The sequence below is a fragment of the Balaenoptera acutorostrata genome, chromosome 2, assembly GCF_949987535.1.
Source record: "Balaenoptera acutorostrata chromosome 2, mBalAcu1.1, whole genome shotgun sequence".
NCBI lineage: Eukaryota > Metazoa > Chordata > Mammalia > Artiodactyla > Balaenopteridae > Balaenoptera > Balaenoptera acutorostrata.
Window position 1 is genome coordinate 33,274,487 of NC_080065.1, and position 21,955 is coordinate 33,296,441.

Here is a 21,955-nt window from a genome sequence, read left to right on the forward strand (position 1 = left end):
GTTCTTGACTCTGGGTGTGGTGACCAATGTTTCCTAAGCAATGTTTGAGGACACAACTGAGGCACACCTCTGTAGGGCCACTCCTGCCCTTCCATCTTCTGCCCACCTCTTATAAATCAGGGGATGAAAATTGCAGGCCTTTGTTTTTGCTATAGAGTAAACAAGGTTGTGAAGAGCCTACGCTATTTGGAAGAGGCAACTGGAATTTAGGCACCGTCTTTTCCAAGCTGTACATTCCAGGTGTTAAGAGTTCTTGATATTTATGGACTGCTGGGGTGCCATCATTCACCACGTATTTGGTCTGAAGCTAGGTGAGCTATATCATTGCTGTGAGATGTGGAAACACACGGAGCACTTCGGGCCACACAGTTTAGCCATTGTGCTCACCGAGGATAAAAAGTATGAGTTTTATGTCAAGCTTCAGTGCTATCAAAATGGCCCAGAGCTTATTCCCTAGACCAAGAATATTCCCAGCACTAGACCCAACCAAAAATGCACTCAAGGGCTTCCCTGGTGGTGCAGTGGTTGAGAATCTGCCTGCCAATGCAGGGGACACGGGTTCGAGCCCTGGTCCGGGAAGATCCCACATGCCGCGGAGCAACTAAGCCCGTGAGCCACGACTACTGAGCCTGCGCTCTAGAGCCGGCGAGCCACAACCACTGAGTCCATGTGCCACAACTACTGAAGCCCACGCGCCTAGAGCCCATGCTCTGCAACAAGAGAAGCCACCACAATGAGAAGCCCGCGCACTGCAACAAAGTGTAGCCCCTGCTCGCCGCAACTAGAGAAAAGCCGGCGCACAGCAACGAAGACCCAACGCAGCCAAAAAAAAAAAAAGGGGCTTCCCTGGTGGCGCAGTGGTTAGAAATCCACCTGCCAATGCAGGGGACACGGGTTCGTGCCCCGGTCCGGGAAGATCCCACATGCCACGGAGCGGCTAGGCCCGTGAGCCACAACTACTGAGCCTGCGCGTCTGGAGCTTGTGCTCCGCAACAAGAGAGGCCGCGACAGTGAGAGGCCCGTGCACCGCGATGAAGAGTGGCCCCCGCTCGCCGCAACTAGAGAAAGCCCTCGCACAGAAACTAAGACCCAACACATCCACAAATAAATAAATAAATAAATTTATTTAAAAAAAAAAAACAAGAAAAAAAAAAAAACTAACTGCCCTGGAAGCTGTTGGAGGATTTTAACTGGTTGGATTAAAAGAATGGAAGGGGCAAGTTGAGAGCAAAGATGATTATAAAAAAAAAAAAAAAAAAAAAATGCACTCAAGTGGTTTTGAAACCAGAAAGAGAAGAATAAAACCCCCAAGGCTAGATAAAGGAAGATATACCCTGGCTGAATTAAGTCAATGTCGGGGAAAGGCACTCCTTTTTTTCCTCTGTGTATCTTATCAAAGAGTTGAAGGTAAATTTAGGAGCAGCGAGTTGAAAGGTACACTTAAGTTTTGAATTTCAAGACCGAGTCCCTGTCTCCTGAGAGGACAACTTCTTTCTTCTTGTCCCCAGAGAGATTTCTCCAGTTCTCCAGCAATGATTCCAGGCCACAAACTGCTCTTGCTTTCCAGAGAGAAAACAGTGGGCTATTAGTGAGAGACTTTCTATTCAAAATCTTGTAAGATGAAGCTCATTTGTCCCTAATGAGAGTAGAGATGGACAATTACTGCCCTTCTCACCCTGAAAAGATGGCCTCTTCTTTTAGACACATTGCATCACTGGAAATTCCATTTTTAAAGCAAGGAAGGCAAAACCCCAGGGATCCATGTGCTTGCTGCTGTCTTCAGCGTGTTGATGAATGTGAAGGTAAAGGCATCAGGAAGGAAATTATGAGTCTTTGAAGAGACTGCCTATGACCCAAGTTGTTTTCTTTTTTTTTTTTCTATTTATTTACTTTTGTCTTAGATTTGCTTTTTTAAGGCAAATGAAGTAGTCCTATACATAAAGCTGCGACTCAATAAACTTGCCAGGGCTTTGTAAGTTCTGGCATCGGGATGCTTTACACAACATGACAGATGAGGAAAGAGCATACCTTTGCTGAGTGGTTTACAATGTGAGTTTTCAGCTCTGGTATACTTGTAACGCTGGCTAATTGGGTGAAGCAGCACATGAGCCTGTAACGACTGAGTTCAAAGTTTTTTCAGATTCACTTCCTTGTCTCCAGAAAAAAAGCCTTTTGATCAGAAAGTGATCCACTCAACTATAAATCTGAGCACACTAGTGTCCCCCCTCTCCATGACCCAAATTAAGGAAACTCATTGTTAAAGCAAATTAAAGCAGATGGAGGACCAACCAACCCAGACCCAGAGTGAGTTTTTAGAAAGATTCAGGCATTTAGCAGAAAAGATGTAAAATAGAATTCAGTCAGATTTTTTTAAAATTGTGGGCCATTTTTGTGTGTGTATTTATTTTGTTATTTTACTTATGAAATAAATAAATCTACATTGCCCCAAATCAAAAAGAACAAAAGTAAAATGAAATGAAAGTGTCACACTCACCCAGATCCCCCAGGGGTCCAATTTGCTTTGTTATCAGTTTCTTCTGTGACTTTAGAGTTATTTTATAAGCATGAAAATAAATTCATATTTATTTAATTTTTTTTTTTTTTTGCCTTTTGCAAATTGTACCATAGTATATATAGCTCACTTCATACTTTGCTTTTTTCACTTTACAATATTCCTTGGATGTCATTCCTTACTAGCACATAAAGAACCTCCTTATTCTCTCAAGGCTGCATTGTATGGGTGAACCACACTTTATTTAAGCAATTCCCAATTGATGGGACACTTAGGTTGTTTCCAGCCCCTTGATATCATTTTTCAAATGGTATAATGAATAATCTTGGATAAAAGTGATTTCACCCTGGTAAAGTATATCTGTGGGATACATCCCTAAAAGTGAAATTGCTGAGACTAAGGGTATACCCATTTGTGATTTTGTGTAGCTAATTTATACCCCATAGAGGTTGTAGTCATTTACTCTTTCAAATTGTGAGATTTAAAAGAGTTTGCCCCAATGGGGCTGCTGCCACAGGTAGAGATGAGTGGACTTTGAAGTTTGTGTGGGCTGGCAAGCATATGACACACAAGCAAAGGCACAGGGAGAGCTTGGAAATTTTTAAATATATTTCATTTCCAGTTTCTACTCACAACTATATATATTAACCAGAAAGGAAGGCAACAGATTCTGGTGATTTCAGTTACTATTTCTAAAATAGATTTTTTTAAATGACAGTGGATTGGACATTTAAAGACCTGTAGGATTATTTATAAATTATATTACCATTTCACATAGTCTATGTTAGCGCAGTTTTAAGAAAAGCACCAGGCTTTTCAGAACTCCAAGGTTCTTGCGATTCAGTTGTCTCTCAGTGTTGCACGCCGTGCGGATTTGAGTCTGCATCTGTACCCTGCCTGGTCATCAGTCACCCACGGCTGGTTATCTGGGCACCACTGGTGGAACAAGGCTGGAACAGGTATTTCCCACCTCCAGCAACAGGAAATACCAAAGGACAAAAGAATGAGCCAAGCCAGGGCCCAGATCTCTGAAGGATGTGGGAACAGAGGAGTGGGGGAGGGTGGAAAGGTTGACTCAAACACAGAGTAGCTTCTCATCAGGAAATGCCTGGAAGTTTGGGCTGAAACAAAAGGCCAGGGACCAGCAGACCTCTTGGGCAGGTAAATTCTCCATTTTGCCCTTGGCTTCTTTATAAAAATGAGTTAATGGAACTTTACGTCCAGCAGCTTCATCAGGCTGGCATGAGACAGGCTTTTAACTTCTCCAGATTGGGCCACAATCTAGCCAAGTTCTGAAATAGAAACTTTTATTTGATCTCTCAAATAATTATTGAGTACCTGCCATAATAACCATAATGGCCAAATTGATAAAGCATTTTATGACTTACTACAAGCTTTCGTATGCATTATCAAGGACTTTAGAATTCATTAGAAGAAACAAGATGAATGCATATAAAGCAGCTAAGATAATGCTCAGAATATGTAGCAGAGAATATTAAAGTTCAAGAAGATCGTAGATACTGCCTTTCTGATCTATTTCTCCCATTATTCAGATTAAGAAGGGGGCAGGGAGGGCAAAGAGATTATGTGACTTGAAGATATTAGCTGTGGAAATAGGCAGATCTAAGTTTGAAACCCCATTTTGCCAACATCAGTTACTGGCCATGTAATCCTGGACAGATGGCTTATTTTCTCTAGGGCTCAGTCTCTTCATCTATAAGATGGTGATATTAAGTCCTGTAGGTTTGCTATGAAGATTCAGTCATTTAAGTGAAGTATCTACTAGCGTAATTTACTGGCAGCATCAGGCCCAGAACCCTCATCTCTGACTCCCAGACTATGATCTTTCTACAGCATCACACCTGCTGTCTTTCATACTCAAAAAAACCTGCCTAGTGAGAGAATTAGGAATCGAGAGCTGTCACTCCTAGTTTGTGAATCTAGAAACCTAAGCATATGAGAAATCATAGTTCAGTCAAGAACCAGTTTCCCAAATCATGAGAGAAATCACAGTTTGGTAGAGAAGGGAGGTCCCTAAGGGTAGACTCCTACACTCACGGAGCGCAGTAGGGAATCGGATTCACGGTGCAACTAAGCGATTCCTCTGCTCGGGAAACTGTTCAACGGCAGCTGGGGGCCAGGCCTAGAGACTGTGCAGGTCAGACAAAGCCCTTATCATCCTGTGCAGCTCACTTGTTGGTGTGGTGGAAACTGTGACCTTGCTTTTAACCAATAGAACATGGCAAAGGCAATGGATGCCACTCGTGTGACTTTATTACATCATACATTAGATTGTTGTAAACTTGAGGCAAAGTAGTGCTAGTTTTTTGTTTGTGTGTTTGGTTTTTTACTACAAAAATGAAAAGACCCTAGCTGGGAAAGAATAGTATTTTGTCACATAAAACCAGTGGTGCGCTATCAACAAAAATATTTGATACTATTATATCCTTGAGCCATCTTGCATTCAAGCAGACAGCATGGCCTCCTTTCTGGCTGAAGATCTACAGGCCAAACTTTTTCCCGGTAGGAGTTTGAATGGGCTTTGACTGGTTTGCAATGTAAATGCTAGAAGAGCTAGTTAGCTCACCTTGGGTGGGCCTTTGGTAGTTTTCTTACAGCTGGCCTCAGAATGTGAGGTCTTCCTCTCAAGATCAATGCCACTATCACTTTTAGATTCTCTTTTGACATCTGAGCTCTTTGGGGGGCATCGTCTCTTTTTCTGGAGAATTTTGCATTGTGAATAATAATTCTAGAAGGCTTTGGTCTGCTGATCTGTTCATGACAGAGTTTGGAGATAGGGAGGGAACGTTAGTAAAACTTTATTATTTCAAACGCCAACATCCACCAAAAGTTAAAGTGGGTGATTTGGTCTAAAGTTTACTTCAGATTGTGCTTCATTCTTTTACTCTTAAATATTTTCTGGCTTCTTAATATTTTCAATAATTTTTTTCAGATTAGATATGAACCAAATTCTTAAAACAGGTCTTTAGCTTTAACTTGTGAGTGTCTGGCCTTCAAAAGTGAGCCAGGTATGTGTTCTTTCTGAGGCTCCAGAGTGCACGTCGTGTCTTAGTTTAGAAAGTGAAGTGATATTTAATCTTCCAAAGAAGTGTTTGTTGTATAGACTCCCCAGGGAGAAACAGTGAACCCCTGAAGGACTCTTTTCTTGAGCTTTCCACATTAGGGGAGAAAAAGTATTTTTAAAAAATGCATCTTTGTTTGCAGCATTCAACAAGCGCAGTTAATTTTGATCACTGTAAACATTTTTGTTAAGATATTTCCTAGATTCTAGAAATCTTGTTAAAATACCAAAATAAGAATACTATGAGATTGTTGGCTGAGAATGAGCAATTTTGATATTGCTCGTGACATCTATGTATTACATAATGTCACCAAGATGCCAACTTTGCAAAGTTTGCTTCGGATGTAACAAATCCTGTTAGGAAGTTCTTCTGGTTTTTATGGTTATTTTTGCAGAGTAATCAATAATAAAGGATCTGTTCTCTTGCACTAAAGATCTGGTAGCCATAAAAGTTTTTATTAGTTCTGGGAATATCAATCAATGTGCTTAAATAAGTGCCCACTAATGGAACTCAGCTCTGCAGAGGCAGTGAGTTGCTTTTCTGAAGGGAAGCTGGCTTCCCCCAACCCCTGTCCCTCTAGCTGGTCAGAAGGGCAGAGTGGAGAGGGCTCTGAGAAGTCTATGTATCAGGCTGTGAGAACTTGTTTTCAGGGAAGACTCTTTTCGTTGCTGGGCTCTGTAATCAGAAACCTGAATTACTTACCCAGAAAAGCCATCTTTGCATATGCAGGGCATCTCCTCTTGACTTGATGCTGATAGCTGGCTGACCTCAGCACGTTGGCTTCACCTCTAATGCTGCCTGTCCCAGCAGAAAGCTGAAGAAAAAAATGGCTTTTGTTTATTCATTTAAAAATGAACTGAAAAAAAGCTAGATGTGGACTTCATTAAGTAAAATCAACAAAATCTTTCCTCAACTTAAGCTCTATATTTAGTTAACCTAATTCAAAATAGAATGAAAATGTAGATAAAATATTTTGTACTAACTTAAGCTCTTTAAATTAGTACCATGTCTACTGAAAGGCCGTGAGTACCGCATAGTGGGTGAGGGTCTGGGCCCTGGAGCTGGGTATGAAGTCCACCTCAGCCACTCAGCTGACCTTGAGAAGAGCTTGACGCCTCTCTACGCTGACTATGGCTCCGACCTATACAGGTTTGTGGTTTTGGCAGTTTACCCTCTGTCAGTGACTGGTTCTCCATCTGTGAGATACGGGTAGTACTATTCCTGGCCTCCAAGGCATCTGTGCTTGTGAGAACTTGGCATCTTGCATGTGCTGAAGACTGTTAGCTGTTGTCATTAAGCATGAGAACCTGAAGCATGTTTTCATTTAATGTCTTTCCCACCTTTGTTACTGATGGTTTCCAAGGATGAAAATGTGTGCACTGGAGGGAAAAGGTAGGCTACTTTAATTAATAAATTCTATATACATTTAGTTAAATCATTCCATGCAAAGGGACTTGGTGTAACCATTTTAAACAGTGACTTGATACTAATAACCATATTGTGGGATCCTCAAAAAGTAAGAGGACCTGTGGAAGGTTCCGAAGGTGCCTCTGGGACATCTCTAGCAGATCCAAGGTTAGTACTCAAGTGCTTCTACAATTTTGGGGGTTAGAGATGCTGAAGACCCAGAGGCCAGGTGCATTTGAGAACTGTCTTCAAGCAAGCTAGTAGAAGGAGCGCTGGCTTTTGTTTGGAAGCCCCCGGGTCAACCACTTACTAGCTCTGTAACCTTGAACAAGTTAACTAACTTCTGAGCATCAGCATGTTCATTTTTTTTTTTTTTTAAAGCCTTTTTTTTTTAAATTTTATTTATTTTTTATTTATTTATGGCAGTGTTGGGTCTTCGTTTCTGTGCGAGGGCTTTCTCTAGTTGCGGCAAGTGGGGGCCACTCTTCATCGCGGCGCGCGGGCCTCTGACTATCGCGGCCTCTCCTGTTGCGCAGCACAGGCTCCAGACGTGCAGGCTCAGCAATTGTGGCTCACGGGCCTAGTCGCTCCGCGGCATGTGGGATCCTCCCAGACCAGGGCTCGAACCCGCGTCCCCCGCATTGGCAGGCAGACTCTCAACCACTGCGCCACCAGGGAAGCCCCAGCATGTTCATCTTTAAAATAGATATGATAATACCTATCTCATAAAGTTGTGATGAAGATCACACCACCATTAACACATAGTAAGAGCTCAATAAAAATTGCCCTTCCCCACATAATCTTTCCTAAGGGTAGAAATGGCTCACTTGATAAACCCAGAGACAGTAAGTAGACCAAAGCACAGTCAGGGACAAAACTGATTCAAAGTGCATTTGCAATGTGCCATCACTCTAAACAACTCCTCTCTTCAAAGCACTTGACTTAAAACTATCCCTTATAAATAAATGATGCCATCTTTCTACAGTTCCTACTATAAAGAAGAGCTTTTAGAAAGTGTGGTTTCCGTATTGGAGACGGTAAAGAAACACAGACATTCTAGGGTAGATGCCAAGACTACACTTCCAAGCAAGACCAGCTTGACTGGAAGGAGACAGATGAAAAATTTCACCACCTCTTGAGATTTTGCCTCCTTGACTGTCTTTCTGTTGCTCTGTTAGACATCTTTTTGGCATATTGGAGAGTTAAGAGACTTTGTCATTCATGTATTGCCCAGAATTCATTCACTGAGCTGGCTTGCTTTCCCTCCTAACATCTAGATGAAAATTGGTTGCACGAAGTGAATGTGGGGTTTGATGGGGGAAGGGAAGGGAAGGTGCGAGGAGCATTCAGGGAGAGAAAGAGGCTGCATACAGCTGGTGTGCTTGTAGACAGGGGAGTAGAGTCAATGTTGGCAAAGCCTGGACTCTGGGAAAAGGGATCAAATGCACCTAGTGTTTAGAAAGAATAGTCCCTTCTTTCATCTACACTGGCTTGTCTCTTGCCCCTAGAACCTGTATCATTAGTAGAGCAGCTATTTTACCAATTTTTTCTGAATTATAATTTAAATGGGTATTTCTGGACTAGGCAGGATCCTACCCACCCTTGAAAATATTGTTGTACATAAGTAAATACATTTCTAAAAATGTATTTAGAAAGGGTCTTGTAAAACCAAGCTTGTTCTTAAATTGTTATTTGAAGGATATCTAAAATTCCTACTAGCTTGGTATGGTCAAATTTCAGAAGACCAAAATGAGTTTCTTGGGCTTACTGTGCATATTTTTTGTTATAATTGAATGACAAACGTTTAAATGCATGTAAATAAAAGTCACAAAACATAACCAATACCAGTGAAAATACATTTGATTGGAAGTAAACTTTATAATATTTATTTTATTACTTGCATACTTATTATAAGATAAAGCACAGATTTTAGTAACTTGACCTTTATATGAACAAGTAGGAAAGAACCAGATATAACCAGAGCTTTTTATAATTCCTATGTGCTGTTAATACTGTTGTATTGAATAATGCACACTGAAAATTGAAATTAAATACCTTACCCCAAACTGAGTTCCAGGGAGATTAAAGATTTAAGATTTTAAAACCAAGTAAACTATCAAAAAAGGAAAAGTGTATTAAACGTTTCTCAAACTTAGGAGGGTGAGGGAAATTAAAGTTTATAACTCTTGAAGAAATCACTTAATAAAAAAGATGTGTAGACATTATTTGTAGAACACCTGTATATTTTAAGTAACAATATATGGCAAGCAAATTAGAAAAAAACTATAGCAAATATTATTTTAAACATAGGCAAAGGGTAATTATCTCTATTATATAAAGAATCTATACCAAATATACACACATACATAAACTCTTAAACTATCAGGATTTAGTAAATGACTGGTGAAAATACAATTAGGAGGAATGGTCAACATCATTAGATATTAAGTAAATTCAAAAGAAAACAAATATACAGACTATTTACTCATTCAAAAATTCTGCTTCTTTTAACAAGTTTTTATGATAATATTCTGTTCCTAGAGGTATGGGAAATAAAGCCTTCTCATTCACTAATGGGTTATTAGACTGCTGGGCCAATCCATTGGGAAAGCAATTCGATAGCATGAGTTGAGGTAGTCATATGCTTTATTTTTTTTTTCTTCCAGTTTTATTGAGGTGTAATTGACATACAGCACTGTATAAGTTTAAGATGTATGGCATGGGAATTCCCTGGCAGCCCAGTGGTTAGGACTCTGAGCTTTCACTGCTGAGGGCCAGGGTTCAATCCCTGGTCTGGGAACAAAGATCCCTCAAGTCTTGCAGCTCGGCCAAAAAAAAAAAAAACTACACACATACACACACCCAAAGATGTACAGCATAATGATTTGACTTGCATACATCATGAAATGATTATCACAAAAAGTTTAGTGAAAGTCCATCGACCAGGGATTGAACCCATGCCCCCTGCAGTGGAAACACGGAGTCCTAACCACTGGACCACCAGGGAATTCCCAACAACTTTCATATACAACGTACAGCAGTGTTAATTTGTCATGTTGTCCATTACATTCCTAGTACTTATTTGTCTTATAACTGGAAGTTTATACCTTTTGACTGCCTTATCCAATTCCTTTCCCCACACACACCCCCTCTTGTAACCACAATTCTGATCTCTATGAGTTTGTTTGTTTTTGAGGTATAATTGACCTACACTATTTTAGTTTCTGGTGTACAACATAGTGATTCCATGTTTCTATACATTTCCAAATGATCTTCATGATAAGTATAGTTACCATTTGTCATTCTACAAAGATATTACATAATTATTGACTATATTCCCCACACTGTACATTTCATACCCATGACTCATTTATTCTGTAACTGCAAGTTTATACCTCTTAATCTCCCTCACCTATTTCTCTCCTCCCCCGAGCTGGTAACCAGATTCTTTAATGCACTGGTTCCCTTTCCCTGAACTACACTAAACAAAATATTCCTAGGTAAAAACCAGCCTTCATATATTCATAATGGTGTTTTTCATAAAAGTAAACAACCTGTGAAACAACCAAGTGTTCAACAACAAAAAGGGTAGTAAGTAAATTTTGATACAGTCACTGGATCTGCTATCATGAGGCTTAAAAGTGATGTTTATGGTGACTATATATGGAAAAGTATAGTCTGCGTGATCTCTGTGTATTTAACTCTGTAAGAGAACATTCTGGAAAGAAGCTCAGGGAAGAACTAACAGTAGTTGTCTTTGCTCTACTGAAGAGACAGGAAGTATGAAAAGTAGTCAAGAATGTGAAATCTGAGTCCAAACTGCCTGGGTTTAAATCCCAGCTCTGCCACTTGAATGGACGGCTATTTGACTTTGATATGGAAGAGCTGTTGAAATTGGGCATGTTTTAACTTCACTATGATTAGATTTCTCCATCAGTAAATTGGTGGTAAATTAGTACCTATGTCCTGGGAGTTTTGTGAGGATTAAATATATTGATACTAATACAGGTAAAGCACTAACAACAATGCCTGACAAATAGAAAGAGCTCTCAGTCAGTATTAGCTATTTGCTATTTAGAACCAATAAAGGCAGGCTTTTGCTTCCTCTTTTCTACATTTTCCAGATCAACTTTTCTCTCCCAAACATATTACTGTTACATTGGGAAAAAGCAATAAATATTTTTCTGAAGGTCTTGAAAACAGGGTCAGCTGGATTTTCTAGTCATGTAGATTCAACTCGTAATTGGGATATCACGGTATGTAATCAAAGAATGGATACTTCATGTTGTTGGAATCCAAGAATTGAAATTGGAGTTGCAGTAACAATTGAAATGAACTTTGTGTCTCATTTCATAAGAAGTTAGGATGGTTCAGTTTCCTTAAAGGACTGCTTGCTTCCTTTGGAAAAACTTGTGTCTACACAGTGTTCTCTCTCCTCCCCCCAACCTCTAGCCTCTAGACTACTCAGTACTTCTCTATAACTCACATGTTTTAGTAAAATTTTTGAAAATATTTACAATAATGGAATAAGCAAATTTGGGGGGGCAAAGAAAGTTTATTAGGGAAAGGGAAGAAGGAGTAAATTATTCCGTACATTTGTTAATTTCTGAACATTTCCAAAGGTACCATGCATAATTTGATTTACGTATAGAGTTATCATTTAAATATTTTTTAAAGTTCCAGGAGCAGAATCAAATTAAGGGGAAAATTGCTTTCTCTTTCCCTTATTATCCCCTAAGTTTTCAGGGAAAACTTTTGGAAAAAGTCTCTGCTAATTTTATAGTCTTCTTTTGCCAGCAACTAGCAAGTCTGTACAATATAGTTGCCAAGGCAATATCAGGACCATGTAGACAGAAAGTGTGGTGTGCAGACAGGGAGATGATGAAAATGGATTAACAGTGTGAACAAGAGGAGTTTTTTTTAATTGTAAAAAATAAAATTACACTACCCTTTATAAGTGGTTATGCCAGCAGTTCTAACATCTGTTGTTACAAAAGAACTTCTTTATAATAAGCCTTGTTTTTTTTCCTATACTGCCTTGTGTGTGGATACATGATTTGTTTCCTAGGTATGCCCCAATCTTTATGACTGTGTCCTGGGCCATGTCAAAATTGGTTCCCCTACATGCAAGTTAGACAAAGAAATGTTTCATTTGCTAAGACCAGGAACATTTTTTCTCTAAGTTCTACTTGAAGCCCTGAATTCAGCCAGACCCTTCCAGACTATGATTGAAAAGATAGGCATATCCCTTGCTCCAAAGCAGCACAAATATTTGCTGCTTAAATAAATCGACTCTCATTAGACAGGAGTGATAATCAGCCAAATGCTTGCTTATTTTTCTATGATTGTTACAGTTTCAAAAAAGACTCAACTTTTCTTCTTTGTGTTTTTGTTTTTTTTTTCCTCCTGCAGGTACAATCCTTGGATTTACCCTCCGACCATACAAAATGAGCTACCGGCAAGTCAAATACTTCTCCTTTCCCGGGGAACTTCTGATGAGGATGTTACAGATGCTGGTGTTACCACTCATCATCTCCAGTCTTGTCACAGGTACCCTATGCAGTTTTGTTTTTTTTGTTTTTTTTTTTTCATGTGTGCTTATTGCAAAAGATCGCTTAGAAAAACAAACGCTTCAGGTTTCTGCTGGATGCATGCTCTGTTCTAGAAAATAAAAGTCCCTTCAAAATGATGGAAAGGAGGCTTTAGTAATGCATGAATGATTATAACTCTCGTATTTTACCAATCACAAGAAGAAACGGATTTGAACCGCCACGTAATCTGGTCTGCCTCACTACAAAAGAGGCTCACTGCTAAACACTACACAACCAGCCTTCTCTGCCCACAGCGATGTAGTTGACAACAGCGTACAACAGGTCTGTTTTCTCACCCTCTTATCCCACCCAGATAACATCTGGTTGGACAGCCTATTAGCTATTGATGCAAGAATGCTTGTTCTCAGAGCCACCACGACTTGAGCGGGAGCCTTCTTGGAAGCCTCATCAAGAGGTAATGCCCACAACACACTCAGCAACTCTGCTGCCACCAACACTGTATCTTTTCCTGGTGAACCCGCATGATTTCGTTCCCTTCTCCATTGTCCCCCACCCCCGTTGCCTTTTACGCTGGTGGGAGAACGGGGAGGGGGTGGGAGATTTTCCCCATCCAGATATTTTGTCAGTTGACACTTGGATTTTCAAGGCATGGAAGCTTTGCAGGATAGGATTCTTATTTTCTCTGAACGCGAAATAACGATTTACGCCTGCATGGGAAACGGTTGAAGAGTCACTGGTACCTGTGATCGGAGAATACAAACAGAACCAAGAAGTTGTAGAAAAATGTTGCTGTACGTTCCTCCTTGCCCACTCTTCTCTTTCCCCACAGCACATCTCTGACTTGGAGAAGGAATGTCCATAGACACTGCCCCAGCAGGATGGTTTCTGAGTTTGTAGCTAAAACCCAGAACTCAGGTATTACTGGCCCTGTTTTCTCTTCCGTCCTTGGCTTACTGCCCACCCTTAGGCAGATCATTCTATGAGCTGGCTCTGAGCATCTTTTCCCCTCCCAGGGAGTTCTCAAGGATATTTATAATCTCCTTTCAAGATCTCTGTGTAATAAGAACAACACAGAACAACTCAAAAGTCTTAGGGCAAGATTCTGACTACTGTATGCCTTGGAGGGCTGGCCATTACTTGGACAGAAACTATGTCAGTTTGTTTTTTTTTCAGCACCTTGCAGATCTCTGCTGGCTTCTACTTGTTCAGGTCTTCAAACAAGTGATTGCATGTGCATAAAGCTTCCATTGGAGGATGAGTTGCCCATAAAACAATCAAGTAGACAGGATGATTTGGGGCACTTGTTTTTGAAACTGGCCTGGCCCATTGCTGACCAGAGGTAATCATAGCGGCCACGATTCTTATCACAGAAGCTAAATTCGTGCTGATGTGAGGGCACATTCTCATTATCCGTGTGCTGCCATTTTCCTGGGAAACAAGTTCTTGCAGAAGCACTTAGGGGACAGAACTCACATGCACTATTTTGTTTAATGGTACAGGGAGTCCCTTCCCACCGTCCCTACTGGCTGGAGTCTGAATTGAGTACCTGCAGTTTTCCTGGATGCAACCTGTGGGGTTTGGGGTTCCTTTATACTGTCTCTTCAAGGGTGAGAACAGTGTTTAGAGGTTTCTGCTTTCTGGTAATTGTGCTACAGTGGGTTTTATAAGAGGAAAGCCCTCGTTTGGTACAACTAGAGAAAATATTAGCTCCCTTTAGTAGCAATCCTAGTTAACAGTTATTTGAAGTGGAATTTCCTGGTATTTTCTAATACTTAATACATCAACTTTGTTGAAGGAATAAGAGCTTTCGTTGAGTAATTTTTCTGGGAAAAAAAAAAGAAACCACTATGATGCAATCCCTCTGCATGGTTAAAAAGAAACTGTGCGTAAACCTTGGAGAAATTATCAACATTTATAATATTGGTGTTCAAGAGAAAGGAATTATAAGCTGCAAACAACCAGTATAAAATGAACTTTTAAAATGTAACCTAACTGCAAGTTGGGAATGCTGCCACTAGGGACCATTAAAAGAGCGTCAGCTCTTTTCCAGGACTGTTAAGAGAAAGGGCTTAATTTAGCTTGCCAAAGATCTTTTTAAGGTGTTGGTCTCAAAGGAATAATTTCCAAGCTACATGGTAATTTAGATATTCATGATCAACTGGAGTGAGTGACAGAGTCAATAAAATTTCTTTCACGGTTTTAAGTACAGGGATTCTAAACCAAAGCAGGGTGTGACTCAGTGTGAATGAGGAGGTGGGGGGACTTTTGCAAAGTACACACCCCCCAGAGGATCCCTGTGTGTGTTGGGAAGCATTATTGGAGAATGTGCTGGGAGAGAACAAAATCAGGGTCCACTATTTTAGAATGGAAAAGCAAACTCAGATGCCTCCAATGGCCAAGCAGGTGATGTATATATATGAAGCTGCCCTTTCAGGCTACTTTTTGTTTTCCTACTTAATAGAGTCATGGATACAGAGAAATATTTCTCTTTGACAGGAGAGGTAACAGGGATGAGTGTGATGATAAATGGAAACTGACCCGCTGCAGAATAGCGTAGACAAAGGGAGGCAAGGAGGAGATTGTGACCTGAAAACTATCAGCTCCAGCCAATTGTTGCCATGTGTCAACAAGGGCCAAATCTTCCAATTTTTCAAAAGAATCCAGAAATCCAAAAATTGATAAGAACCTAGATTTTCAAACATTGACATAATCAACAGAACAAAAACAGAGCCAGCCAAACAAAGCACATCTGCAGGCTCAATCCAACTCTTGGGCTACCAATATTGGAACTCAGGTTTCAGTGTCAGTGCTATTAATTATAAGAAATGCACTGATAGATTTGTGCACCCATCAGGCTATCGCTGGGTTTCATATGTTGCCTCATTCCACTGTTGACAGTTCCATATCAAAGCTTAACTCAACATGGAATCAGCTACTGAACACCACATTTATTGTCTACTAAACAAATAACTGTTGGAAAACTTCTCCTCCACCTTCTGGGTATTACCATGTTGTGTCCTAGCCATGTTGGCCTTTTCTGCACCCGACAGGAACACAAGAACTCAGCACTCTTAAGTTCAAAAGTCCCAGGGTCTGTACAGACAGAAGCTGAAATGCATGAAACCCTTATTGCATTACTTCCATTTGGCATTTTGTTTTAGAAGTTTCTGTACATTTAGTCACATTTAAACTCTGAGACATTTAAGTTAGGTTTTCATAGTTGGAACATCCCTGTTGGTGAATTGTGGCACTAGACCCCCTGTAAGTCATGTTCTCCTTTTTCTGAATTTGAAATTTCAATCCTTCCAAACATCCTTGGTGTGTATTAGCATTCCAGAAGCTGCCAGAGAGAAGCTGGAGAAAGCCTAATGGCTAGATTTGTACTCAAGTACCTATTTTTTTGAACAAGAAGAACACTTGTATGCCAACATACCGCACAATAAAATAGGGGGTTGGCACCAATTTCTATTGATTTGGTCAAGATAGGCAGCTGGACTAGATATGTCATGCCAGAATTATGAGTTGCCTCGGCTGACTTAACCCTGATTAAATTCACTAGATAATAATTAAACTCCATTTCAGGCTGCTCTGTGTAGATGTAACTATCACCTGCTCCTTACTTTGGAATTTTTTCAGAAAACTAGTGCTTTCTTCTTTTCTCATTCTAAGTGTGCATTCCTTCTCAATCACTTACCTCGAAAGGAATCTTCCGTGTCTCCAGTTTTCTGGAAGGGGGATGCATCCCTTTTGACAACATCTTCCAAATCTATAGACCAATGAATTCAGTGGAATGTGGGACTTAACTGTAGTTGAAGCCAACAAGCTACACTCAGCAAAAGGCTCTCTTACCTGAGAAAATAAAAGTACAGACAACAAATGGCGTACCTCAAAGTATGACCCTTAGTGTCAGAGAAATGACAGTTACAATAAAGATAATCTAAAATTTTGTCATTTCCTTTAACACAAGATGGCAAAAAGATGAGCTAGACAATTCTTAGTATTTGGACATGTGAAAGGTTTGTGAAGTCCTTGCAAAAATGAAAGCCAAAATCACACAAGAAAAATTTAATATTTTAAACTATTCATTGTCATGGCTCAGGGATATAGCTGAGGCCTTTGTGAAATACCCCAGGCACTTATGTACAAGAAAAGAGACTGTAGATTTCTTTCCTTTCTTCCCCCACACATATATTTCATTGAAGAAGGGACAAAAAGTATCCATCTCGGGTGGGGAGGAGTTTCTTTGGGCCTCCTTTTCATTCTCTGTAAAACGAAGGTGTTAATGGTACCTATGTCGTGGGTCTGTTCTGAGGATTTATGCCTGGCACACAGTATGTGCTCAATTAACGGTAGCTATTGGCAGTCAGAGTAGCAGCAGTGAGAGCTGTCCTGGTCCACATTGTATAAGTGAAAATTCTAGAAGAAGAAGAGAGCTTCAGTTCAGGGGCATGTAACTGAGCCTCCACATTCCTCACATCTCATATGTCTGTGACCCTTACAGTGATCAGTTTCCTATTAAAGGTAAATTAAAGAAACCATGAGTAATGGAGTAACAACACGGGAGAATTCCTTCCTCTCCATTGGAAGGGATCGGTTTTTGCCCTGCAGTGAGGGATGGGATGACCTATCACAGCTGCATAATTCTAAATATTATCATTGGTTATACAACTGCCCAGTATTTCCTGAGAAACTTAGCCCCAGTGTGTGGCACCCTGAAATCCACAGGGCAGCAAATTCCACGTGCTGCTTACATGCCAAAAGCGGAGCCTTCCCGGCTAATCAAAACTTAGACAAACTGAGTCTGTCTCAACACTCGAACACACTTCATGGCAGCCTGGAAACAAGGCACAGAGAAAGCAGCTTCAGCCCAGCTCATTTGAAGCCAACCGTTGGCCCCGCTTTATTTTCTATCTCCATCTGTTTACAAACATGGGAAGGGAGGCTAAATAACATCCATCTAGAGGGAGAGGTTGTAAGATCTAATGGGAAGACCCATCTGAGGGCTAAAGAGATCACCTGACTTTTTTGCATCCTATAGAAAGGAAATCTGGGAAATTATATGCTTTTTATTTATTTTTAGTGGATTTGGGTTTTGGTAAAGCGTAGACAAATCTATTTAAGTCTAGGTGTCCCAGGAAATGTCTACCTTTCTGTCACAGACAATTTCATTCACTAAGCACTTGTTAAGTTTTTTTACATACCAGCCACTCTTCTAGGACCTGAGGATCCCAAATGAAGAAGACAAGGCCCCTGACCTCAAGGAGTTCAGAGTCTGGTTGGGAGATAGACTCATGATGGCAGTGTCATGGGAACAGTGACCCAGGGAAGAAGAGCCCAGTGGAGGACAAAGCAGGGACTGAGTATCAGGCCATCCCTCTTCCTGAGTCTCCAGTTTTCAGGCTCCCCAGTCAGCAGCTTGTTGTTGCTTTCCTCACACCTGGCTCACCATTAAACGCGGTAAGAGCCAGAGGGGGGGCCCCGTGACATTCCCAGCAAAAGTAACCCCGGGAAACATAGCCTCACAGATGGGAAGTCAGAGGGAAGAGGCACCTGACAGGGTTTCAGCCACAGAAACTTTCCCTTTCAGAGCAGAGCCGCTCAGCTTTCAGGAGGAGGGACAGGAGACTGAGGCTGTCCAAGCTGGAAGGCAGAGCGAGGTGATGCTGTGCATCCCGGCGCCCGGAACGGGGGTCCCCTCTCCAGCACCCCGGAAGGTGGCCGCCAGCTGCCTCCCGAAAGTTTCATGCTTACGTGGTCCGAACTTGAGCTGCACTTGTCGCCTGTGAGGCCCACCTAGTGGTGCTAATTGTGCCCCATGGAGCACAGTTCTTCAGCCAGTTTCAGGAGGGCATCTGAGCACAGCCTGGAATTTCTCTCCCAATTCTTCTCATGTGCCCAGTCCTTCTAGGCCCCTTACCAACTGGGCTGCCCTCCCCCGAATCCCACTGTTTTCCCAGAATTGAACCCAGAGCTCCAGGTGTCACGTGACTGGGTAGGGCGAGTCACCAGGAACCAATCCTCTGCTAATACCAGCTGGGGTTGGGTCCGCTGTCCTATCAGCCGCAACAAACCACTGGCTCAGAGGGGTTCAGCCTGTGGTAACCTAACCCCTCAGAACTGAATGTTTATGGAAAAACTTTTGTGGTAAAAATGGAACAGTTCTTGAATTGAAAGATCAGAAGCCCCAGGCTCAAGGCTTTGTGTGAGGTTTGACTTTCCAGAAGGCTTGGGGTTCTATGAGTTGGGATTTTTTTTTTTTTTTTTTTTAATAAAGGGGTACTTTTTTTTTTTTTTAAGGAACTCCTTTATTTATTTATTTATTTATTTATTTATTTATTTATTTATTTATGGCTGTGTTGGGTCTTAGTTTCTGTGTGAGGGCTTTCTCTAGTTGCGGCGAGCGGGGGCCACTCTTCATCGCGGTGCGCGGGCCTCTCACTATCGTGGCCTCTCTTGTTGCGGAGCACAGGCTCCAGACGTGCAGGCTCAGTAGTTGTGGCTCACGGGCCTAGTTGCTCCGCGGCATGTGGGATCTTCCCAGACCAGGGCTAGAACCCATGTTCCCTGCATTGGCAGGCAGATTCTCAACCACTGCACCACCAGGGAAGCCCAAGTTGGGATTTTTTTTTTGCCACACAGCTGTGGGATCTTAGTTACCCAACCAGGGATTGAACCCAGGCCCTCAGCAGTGAAAGCATGGAGTCTTAACCACTGGACTGTCAGGGAATTCCTGGGAATTTTTATCTGTGAATTTCAGCAGCTTCAAGGTAGCCTGTGGTTTTGATCGTTTCTGGTTTGTAAGACATTTTTGAAAGTTTCTTTAATAAAATTAGCAAGAAAGAAAAATTTAAAACTTCTTTTAAAATTAAATTATTCTCTAAGAAAAATAAGACTCTTTTCCCCTTATATTACCAATTTGGTGATTTCTTTCAAACTACTGTGGAACTACAGGTCTACGGGCCGTGTTGGAAAGAGATGCTTTTCTTCTGCTCATATGATAATGGTTTTCAGTAGAGCAATGATGAATCCTGATGAATTCTGACTGGAGATGTGTGCTTAAGGACACACACAGACACCCAGTCTATTGACTTTGATTTGAATGGACTTCTGCTAGGAGAAATGCTCACCTTGGGAATGACTAGGAACCTGCATTCCATTACAAAAGACTTCTGTGTGTCCCATAAAGCCAAGTAAAAAGATGCTGGAGTTTCTACCAGCAGAAAGAGACAGACATAGAGATAGAGAGAAAGAGAGAAGGTTCTGTAGCCAGACAAGGTTTTCTGTGGCAATGCCATGGGTTGTATGTCTGCAGGGGACAGTACGCCATCTTCCCTCTGTTCCGTGTTTAGTGGGTATTTCATGATAAGCAGAAAGAAGGCTTTGGGGTGACGGTATTCTCTGCTGAAGGATTGATCTGCTGGAATGATCCAGCCGATTTTGAGTCTGGGTAGAATCTAGGTTCTCAAGCCTTATGTTTGTGCAGATTTATTTCTCTAGGCAAGATAATCTTCTTTTTAGCTTCTTCATGGAGATCTTTATAATAACCCCAGATCCCCCAGGCTGGAGGCCAGCGCACTACCCGTAACTGCACTTGTTTTGCTAACCCAGCAACATCTACATTATCAGTTAGTACTGCTTTCAAATGTCCATTTCCTGGACTCCCTCGTATGGGGAAATAGGTTTTGCTGTCTTTCTATTTAATTTTTTAAACAATTACTTGAGTTTCCATCTGAGTTTTCCTCAGAGGGAAGAAACTTCCCCTAAATTACCAAGGGGGTTTCCTCTCACAGGCCACTGGATGAAGGGAGGCCAGTGTCTGAGCTCTGTGGTGCTGGGGACAAGTAAACAAGTCAGAAGAAGCTCCTGGCTAATCATTTAGAAAGAGTTCTGTAAGAAGAGCATGATGGCAAGATGATTGTAGGCCTCCTAGATCCAGCCTGTTGAGATGACATTTATATTACCAGGACCTGTCAGTGCTGTTGGGGGGGGGGGGAAAAATAAACACACACACACACAATCTTGTCTCATCTATAATACCCCCGGACCCTGTCCCCCACCTATACTCCTTCCCACCACTGGATTATTTTGAAGCAAATACGACATACTTCATTATGTTTCTAAAAGCAAAGAACACGTAAGACAGGAATAATATTTTAAGATGATTTTAACTTGTTTCATGTTTCTTTAATGTTCTACACACATCCCCCCCCCCCCCACACACACACCAAGAGCTGTCAGTCACTTAAAGAAAGTGTTGCCAGCCAAGCTCTTTACTTTCTTTCTGTTTGTGGTATAAACTTCTCTACCAGTGCTTTACATTAATTACCAATGCTTCCAGAGAGCCTGGTGCATCTCTATCTAGTAGGAGATAATGCAGTAAAATGTTGATGCTATGAAATTTGGGAACACAATTTTTCATTATAGCACAACATGAGTATGTGTATGTGCTCACATAGCTTTGCATGTTTGTTTTTTCCAAAGTTCTTCTGACTCTGAAAAGTACTACAGTCTGACTGTTGCCTCTACTCTTTTTAATTTGCAACTTTTCCAGAATTTCTTTCTGTGCTTTAAGGTTTCTCAACTAGATCATGTCTCCTTAACCTGTAATTTGAATGCACTGTTCTCAAAGGAGTTTGTGCTAAGAGCTGAAGTTTCATTATTTTAAAACTAACTGTCCTAAAGAATATTGCAAAATTGTCCTAAATTGATACATACCATAAAATCCTTAATATCAGCATACCCTACCTACACACTAAGTATTTATTTTTTTAAAAAGATGGAAACATTAGTAGCTTCTATACTGGAATCTTGCTGTATTTTTAAATCTTAGAATATAATTTGGCAGTCTTATCTTGGGACCTGTGCTTAATGACATATCTGAAAGCATTCCTTCGGCATGCTTAGGCTTAGAGCCAGACATTAATGTAGTAGTTCTTAAACATATTTAAAAATAATAAACTGGAAATTCATAACAATAACACTCATGGGTACATACAAAATGTTTACATTTTAAATGATGTAGGAACACATTTACTGTGAGAGAATATGACTTAGTATAAGAACAAAACTATAAGCATATTTCCGTGAATAGTATAAGCTATTAAATCTAAGCATGATTGACAATTTCAAAATTTCTAATATCACTTAGGCATTATATTTCATAATTTTTAGCCCCTTTTTTGCCAGTATTCATATGAGTAGAGGCAAGAAACACTTACAAAAAATTTATAGGGAAAAATCTTAAAATTGAAAGAATTCAATCTATTGACTTTATTCATTTTTTTCCCTCTGAATTGGACACATGGCATCATTATTTGATTTTAGCAGAAAACAGATATTCTATGGAAAGATGGCTAATGTCAGTATATAATTTCCCATTAAATAAACACCTGAACACTAAC

General features: G+C 40.8%; 1 protein-coding gene across 1 annotated transcript in view; it reads left to right on the forward strand.

Annotated features, from left to right (window-relative positions):
• The window catches only part of SLC1A3 (solute carrier family 1 member 3), a 75,749-nt gene that overhangs the window by 8,671 nt on the left and 45,123 nt on the right, over positions 1 to 21,955 (forward strand). Inside the window, exon 3 of the mRNA XM_007192203.3 lies at positions 12,415 to 12,552. Within this exon, the coding sequence (XP_007192265.1) occupies positions 12,415 to 12,552 (138 nt within the window). The remainder of the gene's footprint in view (positions 1 to 12,414; positions 12,553 to 21,955) is intronic.